Source organism: Pseudophryne corroboree, chromosome 8 (genome assembly GCF_028390025.1).
Source record: "Pseudophryne corroboree isolate aPseCor3 chromosome 8, aPseCor3.hap2, whole genome shotgun sequence".
Lineage (NCBI taxonomy): Eukaryota > Metazoa > Chordata > Amphibia > Anura > Myobatrachidae > Pseudophryne > Pseudophryne corroboree.
The window spans coordinates 341,110,265-341,122,318 of record NC_086451.1 but is presented as its reverse complement, the minus strand read 5'-3'; the positions used below and the strand labels follow the sequence as shown (position 1 = coordinate 341,122,318).

Below are 12,054 nucleotides of genomic sequence, written 5' to 3'. Positions count from 1 at the left end.
CAGAAACGCCCCCTTCATGTCAATCTCTCTGCGGCCAGCACTGCGATTGAAAAGCTTCGCTAGACCTTGTGTGAAACTACATCGGCTGTTGTGAAAGTACGTTTGCGCGTGCGCATTGCACCGCATACGCATGCGCAGAAGTGCCGTTTTTTTGCATCATCGCTGCGCAGCAAACATTTTCAGCTAGCGATCAACTCGGAATGACCCCCTATATACCTTATCCTACACAGCAGTACTGCTTATACACCTTACGCAATACAGTAGTACTCCTTATACACCTTATGCTACACAGTAGTACTTCTTACACCTTACGCCATACAGTAGTACTCCTTATGCACCTTATGCTACACAGTAGTACTTCTTATATACCTCACGCCACACAGTAGTGCTCCAATAGAAGCATTTGTATTTAAGAAAAATAGAACCAGGAAAACTTCGCCACCAAACATCCCAGATATTAAATGAATGGAATTCATATTTTCTAAATAGAAGGATTGGTGGCTCCAGCGCTTCTCCAACCATTAACTTGCAGTGTTTTTTGTGCACCTAAAAGAAAAAAAAATGTATATAGGGGGTCATTCAGAGTTGTTCGCTCGTTATTTTTTTGTCGCAACGGAGTGATTAGTCGCTAATGCGCATGCGCAATGCCCGCAGTGCGACTGCGCCAAGTTAATTTGCTATGCAGTTTGGTATTTTACTCACGGCATTACAAGGTTTTTTCTTCGTTCTGGTGATCGTAATGTGATTGACAGGAAGTGGGTGTTTCTGGGCGGAAACGGGCCGTTTTATGGGTGTGTGTGAAAAAACGCTACCGTTTCTGGGAAAAACGCGGGAGTGGCTGGAGAAATGGAGGAGTGTCTGGGCGAACGCTGGGTGTGTTTGTGACGTCAAACCAGGAACGACAAGCACTGAACTGATCGCACTGGCAGAGTAAGTCTCGAGCTACTCAGAAACTGCACAGAGAAGTCTTTTCGCATTATTGCGAATCTTTCGTTCGCAATTTTAATATGCTAAGATTCACTCCCAGTAGGCGGCGGCTTAGCGTGTGCAAAGCTGCTAAAAGCAGCTTGCGAGCGAACAACTCGGAATGACCCCCATAGTGTACACTATGTAGTATAAGAAAAACAAACAATTTGGTGTAGAGAATTGTGCCTTGTGTAAAATTGCACTGATAGCTGCTGGTGGTTACGGTTTGCAGTGTTGTCTCCTGGAATTCCAGCTGTTGTAGTCCTCACTGGGTATATGGAATACAAGAGGAGAAAATAACATTGGATCATATGTATTAAACCTGGAGAAGTGATAAAGCAGTGATAAGTGCAATGTGATAATGCACCAGTCAATCATTACAGGTTTGAAAAATGACAGTGATTGGCTGGTGTATTATCACCTTCCACTTATCACTAATAAATCATCAATTGGTAAAAAAGTTATAATTTATTAGATGCAATTAAATTTTATGCAATGTAAAAACTTTGAATTGCTAGATAAAACAGGAAATTAACAACAAAGATATAATAATTATTATAGATAATAAAAAACTAATAATGTAAAAAGAAAAAATTGTGAAGTAAGTAGAAATAAAAGGACCTCACAATTTAGGTGCAATGCTTATTGCAGGTCACTCTCAGCTTTATAAGGTAAGTAAAACTCCAGACAACAACACTGCAAACCACGACCACTTGTTGGATGATTGTTTCACTTATATTACACAGTCACAGTGTACATAGGTGGTCATTCCGAGCTGTTCGCTAGCTGTTTTCGTTCGCAGCGCAGCGATTAGACAAAAAAGCGGCACTTCTGCGCATGCGTATGCAGCGCAATGCGCATGCGCGACGTACTTTCACAACAGCCGATGTTTTTTTACACAAGGTCGAGCGAAGCTTTTCTGTCGCACTGCTGGCCGCAGAGTGATTGACAGGAAAGGGGCGTTTCTGGGAGGTAACTGACCATTTTCAGGGAGTGTGCTGAAAAACGCAGGTGTGTCAGATACAAACGCAGGCGTGCCTGGGGAAATGCAGGTATGGCTGGCCAAACGCAGGGCGTGTTCGTGACGTCAAAACAGGAACTAAATAGTCTGAAGTGATCGCAATCGCTGAGTAGGTCTGGAGCTACTCTGAAACTGCTCGAAAATATTTTTGTAGGCGCTCTGCGATTCTTTCGTTCGCACTTCTGCTAAGCTTAGATACACTCCCAAAGGGCGGCGGCTTAGCGTTTGCACGGCTGCTAAAAGCAGCTAGCGAGCGAACAACTCGGAATGAGGGCCATACTGCATATACATTTCTTTATGTTTGTGGTACTCACAAAAATGAATTAATAGTTGGAGAAGCACTGCCAATCTTTCTAAATATATGGGCTTAATGGAGCTTTATTGGTTGAAGTTCCTCAGGTCATAGCTGCACACTCGTTTCCCTTTCTTCTATAGTTACATATTGTATGAATGGGATGCAGTCAGTTTACCTCCAATCAAAATCCCGACGTTCAAAATCCTGACACCAATTGACCGATGGTCAAAATCCCGACAAGGTCAAAATCCCGACATGGACAAAATACCGACATTTAAAATACCGACAAGGTCAAAATGCCGACAGGTCAAAATACCGACATGAGTTTTTCATATTTTTTTTCATTGAAACCGACTTGTGCATACTTTACCATCCCAGTGGACCTGGAGGGGGAATATAATAATGTGCCGAGCGCAGCGAGGCACCGTGCCCGAAGCATGGCGAGCGCAGCGGTACACTTTATATGGTGTCCATGTTGACTTATGTCGACATACACACAAAAAAACAACAAAAACCGCATGTCGGTATTTTGACCTGTCGGCATTTTACATGTCGGTATTTTGACCTTGTCGGTATTTTAAATGTCGGTATTTTGTCCATGTCGGGATTTTGACCTTGTCGGGATTTTGACCATCGATCAATTGGTGTCGGGATTTTGAACGTCGGGATTTTGATTGGAGGTATTTCATACCGATCCTGTATGAATAGCTATCCTTTTCCCTCACATTCAATTAAAAGCATTCCAGCATTAAACTAAAGGGCCCTACACATTTAAAGATCTGCCGCCGAGCTGCCCGACGGCGGATACGGCCGACGGGCGACCCGGCGGCGGAGGGGGCAGTGACGGGGGGAGTGAAGTTTCTTCACTCCCCCCGTCACACGGCTCCATAGAAGTGCAGGCAAATATGGATGAGATCGTCCATATTGGCCTGCATGCACAGCCAACAGGGCACCAGCGATGAACGAGCGCGGGGCCGCACATTGTTCATCGCTGGTGCCTCCACACTCAAAGATATGAACGGTATCTCGTTCATTAATGAACGAGATCGTTCATATCTTTGACTTTTATCGCCCAGTGTGTAGGGCCTTTCATAGTCCCATCACATCAGTTAAACTACTAGAACTAATCAGAGGCAGATTTAGACCTCATGGGGTCCTAAGCAAGACACCGATTTGGGCCCCCCCATCCTCAAACAATCATCAGTGTGTCCCTCTCCCCCCACCAATTGTAGCAGTCAGGTCCCCGTTCATTATGCCGCCCCCCAGTCAGTGTATGCTCCACAATCTGCCCCCGCCAATATATCAGGCGGATAGTAGTTGTACTAGTGTATTTATTATTATTTATTACCAGTTATTTATATAACGCACACATATTCTGCAGCGCTTTACAGAAAACATTTTTCCATTCACATTAAATACAACAGCCAGTATTTACCCTGCACAGAAACAATATAACCCACCCAAATCTAACTCTCTCTGCACATGTTACATCTGCCCCCCCCCCCCCAGCAGTGCACATGGTTTTGGCCATTAGAAAACAAATTTGCTGCTGCGATCAGGTCTGAATTAGGCCCTATATTCCCTACCACATGTACACATTCACGCTACGGTTAATTTTGTTGGGAGCCAATTAAACCATCAGTATATTTTTGGATTGTAGGAGAAACCCATGCAAGTACGGGGAGAATATACAAACTCCACACAGTTAGGGCCACGGTGGGAATTGAACCCATGACCTGAGTGCTGTGAGGCAGTAATGCTAACCATTACACCAGCCGTGCTGCCCTTAAAATCATACTGTAGGCACTGCGCACAGGCAAGTGCAGGCAACTGGCAGCTATCTAGTCACTAACAGCCTGCTGGCAGTATTCATTTTCGGCAAAATCAGAAATGCCCTCCTGACTCCATGATCTGTCGGCAAGCCCCCTGGGACCCACCAGCCCTTGCAGCTTCTTTGGTTGTGGTAAATCCGCTACTGCGCGGTGGCGAGTTCGCTGACTTAATTGTCAGACCTTGTATAATGGAGTCACACTAAAGGCACTGATGGGAAGCGGTTTAAATACCATTAGTCAGAATCCCAGCAGTCACAATGCTGACACCGGAATCCCGACTAGCGGTGACATGCCACCGCTGGAACACCGGCGCCACAGTGTATTCTCCCTCTGTGGGTGTCCATGAGTCACCGTGCCTGCAACGTAGTGAGCGCAGCGAGCTCACAAGGGGGTTTCTAGTGCTCGCTCTGCTGCTGGAATTATGGCGAACGGGATCCCGCTGTTGGGATCACGACAGCCGGGATCCCGTCCGCCGGCATTTCATACCGATCCAGCACCGAGATATAGTCAATACAGTCATTGACTGAGGGGTGCAACAATGGGTATTATAACGGATAGGGGACCTGCTAATATGGAATGGGGGACGTGCTGCAATCAGTGAGGAGGGGGGCACTAATATTTAATGTAGGCACCCATACCTTATAATACTTATTATTACACCCAATTACATTAGTGTTGACTGCATTAAATATGAGTGCCTCTCCCCCCCCCCCTTACTGATTGTAGCAGCCTAGCAGATTCCCTTATAATACTCATTATTACACCCTCCAGTCAGTTCGACTGTATTAATTATATAACAGTGCCCCACTGATTGTAGCAGGCATCTACCATAGGGTTGTAGTTATGTGAGCGGCGGTCACAATACTGACCCCTACATCTGAATCGAATCCCAACAGTCGGCCGCCAGTAAGCCATACCCAACCCTTCCCACACACGGTAGTACTTAAAATAGACTATTATAGCATATTGATATATCACCAGTCAGTGTCTGTCTCCTCCCCAGCCATGATTGTTGCGGGCAGATGTTAATAGAAACTGTACTTAAAATATAACTCCCCCCACCCTACCCCCATCCACCACTCCCGCCTGATTGGAATTTGAAGTAGGTGGATGTAATATAAAATAAAATTAAAATACTGTAATAAAGTACACTGGAAGACCTCATGTTTTTTTCTGTGCACATCCCGGTTCCTCTCTTTAAGCAACTGACGTCATACACACATGTGTCATGACAGGTCACATACACAGTACTGCAGGACTGGAGACGCATGCGCTGGAACTGGCAGCTGTCTAATCACTGACAGTCTGCCAGGAGTATTCAACCAGCCCAGATCTCTGACAATTTCTGTGAAGTTCGTGGCCCACCAGAAATGCCCTTTATACAGCCTTGTAGACGGGCCCCCATGGACCAACAGGGCCCTAAGAGGCCACTTTGGTTGCCTTGTGGTAAATCCTCCACTAGGACTAATTAATAACCCTACCCACTATTAAATAATTTATTCCCAAACATCACCTGACCATTAAACCATCACCTGACCATTAAATAAGAGTAGCCCTGCCCACACACACTTTCTACATTAATCCAGTGCTGTATGGGTAGGCTCTTCATGAAGGACAGTGCACTTTTAAGGTGATGTGCGCCCATTGTGTGACATACAGTCTAGGCAGAAGGTGGTGACACATGGTGGGGGGAGTCCGGAATAGAACATGAAGTTGATGAAACAGATCAGAATAATCCACATATAGTAAGGTGGCTGGTTACCAGGAAGCTTGGGCTGTGGCCTGGTCCAGATCCCGACCAATAGGCCACTGGAGTTCCCAAGCAACAGGAAATCCCCCATAAGTGCCTTTATCTGAATAGAAATACAAATGTTACCACAAGGACCAAAACTGCCCTTAGTTTATCATTTCAGCTAAATGCTGTCCTGCTTATTTTAAATGAATTAACAACTTTTACTGTTTTTGTCTCTGACAGGAATACCAACAATTGTAGTTGTTATAGTTCTCAGTATAAACACCAATTATTATGGGAGTGGATCTTCTTACACGCAATATAGCGAAGTTGGTGACAGCTCTGACTTATTGTGAGTAAAAAATATTTTAGTACATTAAAAGAGACATACTCATCAGAATGGCGCATGAGGAAAGTTTAGTTGTTTCTATTTTGTAGTGATCTTTTATCTTTACTATTTTATTTACTATTTTTTCCTTTAAAGTTTTTGTCCCTCAGTTATAGTAACCTGCATTATTACTATTTAATATTAGCTTTGTGAATATCATATTTCAGGGGTCAAAAACAAAAGGACCAAAATAGGCAATGTGTCTGATCTAATGCCTCATAGCTCCACCTACTTAAATGTACCTTATTATCCTTGCAGCCCACTCAACAAATCATTAACTCCCACCCCTTTGGGATAGCAAACATCATGACTGTCCCTTGAAAATTGACTGTAAGCTTCTTTATATGTAGGTAGTGTATCGCTATTGGGGTGTATGGAAAAGGTATGTCACCAAGTAAGACCAAGATGCTGTTTAGGGCTCTTGTGGAAGTGGAAAATAGGACATCCAAAACCACCCCCAAACCTATTAAAAACACTCACCCATCAGAAGACATAAAATTAAAAATGTAGTTAACATTGTAACAGAGTTTGAGGTTGAAAAAAGACCAGTAGTCCATCGAGTTCAACCTGAATTATATTAAATTCCCTATTCTATTCTGGTTAAATCCAGTATCCTCGGATCTCTTTTTCTGTTAAAAATGTATATAACCACATTGACTAAGTCTGCCATTACAACCTTCTCTGACAGAGAATTCCACACCCTTATAGCCCTGACTGTCAAGAATTCCTTCCTGCGCTGAGTACAAAATTTCCTCTCCTCAAGCCTTAGTGGATGTCCATGTGTTTTGTGTAGAGATCTCTTAATAAACAAATCACCTGATACCTCCATGTATTGTCCCTTTATATATTTGTAAATATTAACCATATCCAGTGGCGTATCTATAATGGGTGCAGCGTGTGTGATGCACATGGGCCCCTGGGTCCAGAGGGGGCCCACACCGCGCACACTGCACCCATTTCTTCTATACTTACCTCTCTGGTGTCTGTGCGTGGGCCCCCTCCTCTACCGTTACTATAGCCCACAACAGTGCTGTTAACGCTCTGTCTGAGTGCTAGAGACTCTGACACAGTGCCAGAGTCTACAGCGCATGCGCAGGTCTCCGAAAAAATGGCCACAGCACCATTTTTTCGGAGACTTGCACATGCGCTGTAGACTCTGGCACTGTGCCAGAGTCTCTAGTGCTCAGACAGAGCGCTAACAGCGCTGCTACCAGCTACGGGACAGGAAAGGAAGGGGCCAACACCTGGAAACTGCACACAGGACCCCTCCTCTCTAGATATACCCCTGACCATATCTCCTCTTAGTCGTCTCATTTTTAGTGTAAACATATCTAACCTAGAAAGCCTCTCCTCATAGTCCAGTGCCTCCAACCCCTTAATATGTCTCTTTTATAGTGTGGTGCCCAGAACTGTACACAATACTCAAGATGTGGTCGTATCAATGATTTAAACAGTGGGAGGATTACACTCTCATCCCTTAACTCAATTCCCCTTTATGCATGCTAATACCTTGTTTGCCTTTGTTGCTGCTCTTTGACTACTGTTGTTAAGGGGGACATTTACTAAGCAGCATAGGCGTGCGCACGGGGGGTGCCTGGTGCGCACAGGCACCCCCTAATGTCCGGCACCCCCCGCACATCACACCTGCAATCCGATCATCGCTGTCTGTGTGCTGCTGTTGTAGCAGTGCTACTGCTACTACAGCAGCGCACTGATAGCGATGATCGGATAACCTGAGTCCTGCATCCAGCATTCACCCCTTCCCGCTGCGCCGCCGCCGGTCACACTCACACAGCTCCCTGTCAGCTGCACATAACATAAGCAGCTTCTTCGTGGACGGGTGGGCTGGCCGCACAGCCCAGCCCACCCACCGTCATAATCTGATTGCCTCGCGTGTGACTTCAGCACGTCACACCGTGCGCCCTCCCTCCCTTCCTGCCCTGCTTTGTCGGCTGTCCTCCGAGTCCCGGCTCCCGCCCGTGCTCACTTCTAGACAGTGGCAGTGAGTAGTGTGTGCCCTGCCGCCCTGCCATTTTCGACCGCTGGTCCGCTGGAGGAGAACAGTATCCTGCCTGAGCCTTCAGAATGTGCACCAGGGCACAGTTCAGGCCAGGCAGGGGGTGGGGGTGTATAAGAAAATAAAGGGTTATTATTATTATTATTATTACTATATATATATATATATATATATATATAGCTTGTAGAAGGCGGCACTCCCAGGACTTGCTTATATATATATATATATATATATATATATATATATATATATAAGGTGTAAAGAGCTGGCACTCAATGGATGATCCGTTAGTTGCCTTCCCAAAAACGCCTTGCAGCGAATTAAAGACAGCTTGTAAAAGGCGGCACTCCTAGGACTTACTTATAGATAATATAAATGGGTGACGAGCAACACAATAAGCTGTTAACGTTTCAGTTTTATTACAAATACTTTCGTCAGTTTTTGTAATAAAACTGAAACGTTAACAGCTTATTGTGTTGCTCGTCACCCATTTATATTATCTATAAGTAAGTCCTAGGAGTGCCGCCTTTTACAAGCTGTCTTTAATTCGCTGCAAGGCGTTTTTGGGAAGGCAACTAACGGATCATCCATTGAGTGCCAGCTCTTTACACCTTTTATATTTATTTATATATATATATATATATATATATATATATACACACACATACACTGCTCAGAAAAATAAAGGGAACACTAAAATAACTTATCCTAGATCTGAATGAATTAAGTATTCTTATTAAATACTTTGTTCTTTACATAGTTGAATGTGCTGACAACAAAATCACAAAAAAATTATCAATGGAAATTAAATTTATTAACCCATGGAGGTCTGGATTTGGAGTCACCCTCAAAATTAAAGTGGAAAAACACACCACAGGCTGATCCAACTTTGATGTAATGTCCTTAAAACAAGTCAAAATGAGGCTCAGTAGTGTGTGTGGCCTCCACGTGCCTGTATGACCTCCCTACAACGCCTGGGCATGCTCCTGATGAGGTGGCGGATGGTCTCCTGAGGGATCTCCTCCCAGACCTGGACTAAAGCATCCGCCAACTCCTGGACAGTCTGTGGTGCAACGTGGCGTTGGTGGATGGAGCGAGACATGATGTCCCAGATGTGCTCAATTGGATTCAGGTCTGGGGAACAGGCGGGCCAGTCCATAGCATCAATGCCTTCATCTTGCAGGAACTGCTGACACACTCCAGCCACATGAGGTCTAGCATTGTCTTGCATTAGGAGGAACCCAGGGCCAACCGCACCAGTATATGGTCTCACAAGGGGTCTGAGGATCTCATCTCGGTACCTAATGGCAGTCAGGCTACCTCTGGCGAGCACATGGAGGGCAGTGCGGCCCCCCAAAGAAATGCCACCCCACACCATTACTGACCCACTGCCAAACCGGTCATGCTGGAGGATGTTGCAGGCAGCAGAACGTTCTCCTTGGCGTCTCCAGACTCTGTCACGTCTGTCACGTGCTCAGTGAGAACCTGCTTTCATCTGTGAAGAGCACAGGGCGCCAGTGGCGAATTTGCCAATCTTGGTGTTCTCTGGCAAATGCCAAATGTCCTGCACGGTGTTGGGCTGTAAGCACAACCCCCACCTGTGGACGTCGGGCCCTCATACCACCCTCATGGAGGCTGTTTCCGATCGTTTGAGTAGACACATGCACATTTGTGGCTTGCTGGAGGTCATTTTGCAGGGCTCTGGCAGTGCTCCTCCTGTTCCTCCTTGCACAAAGGCAGAGGTAGCGGTCCTGCTGCTGGGTTGTTGCCCTCCTACGGCCTCCTCCACGTCTCCTGATGTACTGGCCTGTCTCCTGGTAGCGCCTCCATGCTCTGGACATTACGCTGACAGACACAGCAAACCTTCTTGCCACAGCTCGCATTGATGTGCCATCCTGGATGAGCTGCACTACCTGAGCCACTTGTGTGGGTTGTAGGGAGGTCATACAGGCACGTGGAGGCCACACACACTACTGAGCCTCATTTTGACTTGTTTTAAGGACTATACATCAAAGTTGGATCAGCCTGTAGTGTGTTTTTCCACTTTAATTTTGAGTGTGACTCCAAATCCAGACCTCCATGGGTTAATAAATTTAATTTCCATTGATAATTTTTGTGTGATTTTGTTGTCAGCACATTCAACTATGTAAAGAACAAAGTATTTAATAAGAATATTTCATTCATTCAGATCTAGGATGTGTTATTTTAGTGTTCCCTTTATTTTTTTGAGCAGTGTATATATATAATCTATCCTTACAGCAGCAGCCGGCACTCCCATAAAAGCACAACTTGCTCAGGTGCTCAGAAAGATAGATATATAAAGGTCCATAAAAAACTGGCACTCAGAGACAGCAAAATGATTAAAAAGCAATATGTAATATCCATGTCAAGAAAATATGGGGCTAGGCACACCCAGTGGGCGGGGCTAGGCACACCATTCCAGTCGTGCACCCCCTAATAAAATGTGCTGCGCACGCCTATGCTAAGCAGTGATAAGAGCGGAGAAGTGAGCCAGTGGAGAAGTTGCCCCATCAACCAATCAGCAGCTCTGTATAATTTTATAGTAGGCAAATTGTAGATGTTACTTCAGTGCTGATTGTTTGCCATGGGCAACTTCTCCACTGGCTCACGTCTCCGCTCTTAACACTTAGTCTTCTATTAATGAGCACCCCCAAATCTTTTTTTTCTCTTAAGTCCTAGAGGATGCTGGGGTCCACATTAGTACCATGGGGGTATAGATGGGTCCACTGGGAGCCATTGGCACTTTAAGAGATTGAGAGTGTGGGCTGGCTCTTCCCTCTATGCCCCTCCTACCAGACTCAGTATAGAAAATGTGCCCGGTGGAGCCGGTCACATCTAAGGGAGCTCTACAGAGCTTCTTCAATAAAAGTTATTTTAGCATTTTTTATTTTACAGGGAGGCTGCTGGCAACAGCCTCCCTGCAGCGTGGGACTAAGGGGGGAGTAGTGTCCGCCCTGCGGGGTCTGAGCCACTATCTCCGCTGACAGTACACTGAGCTCCTGAGGGGATCGAACGTTCCCCGCCACAGGGGATCACTCACCCCGGCAGCATGCCGCCACCCCCTTACAGAGCCAGAAGATCAGTGGCGAGTTAGTCACCGGCCCCCCTAGCAAGTGGGGAGCCGGTGTGAAGATGGCGGCAACAGGGTATGGAGTGCAGTACTAACTGTGCTCCGGGGCTCAGCGGTACATAGTGCGGCGCTGTGAGGGGCGCGCCCTGAGCCAGCGCCTACACCCTACACTGACCTCTCAAGCCTGTCAGGGTCCCGGGATCTCTGCTAGCATAAATCCTCAGGCCAGTATAATCTTATGAAGAGCTGGAAGACAGCACCATTAAGGGGGTGGAGCTTCTCCTCAGAGCGGACCCAGCAGCGTTTTGCGCCATTTTCCTGCCTGCAGACACGCTGTCAGTGATGTGCAGTCCCTCCAGAGCAACTCCAGCTATCTGTTACGGTACCAGGGGGTTGTAGAAGGGGGGGAGGCTGTGTAAAATAACCTATTAAGGTACACAGTCAGCACTGGTTTAGGGTCTCCCTATACCTGGAAAGCGCTGTGTGTGGGTTGGCTCCAATCTCTGTGTCTCTCTTTCCATTCTTGGGGGTGAAACTCTGTCCTCCCCTGTGTGTGTGTGGAGTGTCTGTGGTCTCCATTAAGCTATGTCCAGGGACTCTGTGTCATATGCAGCAGAGGATATGTCCTCTCAGGATGATCCCATTCCATGTAATCAGGATTGCACTGTTTTAGCACAGATACCAGTAAGGGAGCCTGAATGGTTATCCTCTA

General features: G+C 46.0%; 1 protein-coding gene across 1 annotated transcript in view; it reads left to right on the top strand.

Annotated features, from left to right (window-relative positions):
* Nucleotides 1–12,054, top strand: part of ADGRG4 (adhesion G protein-coupled receptor G4) — a 102,815-nt gene that overhangs the window by 50,726 nt on the left and 40,035 nt on the right. Inside the window, exon 14 of the mRNA XM_063938553.1 lies at nt 6,090–6,198. Coding sequence (XP_063794623.1) covers nt 6,090–6,198 — 109 coding nt within the window. The remainder of the gene's footprint in view (nt 1–6,089; nt 6,199–12,054) is intronic.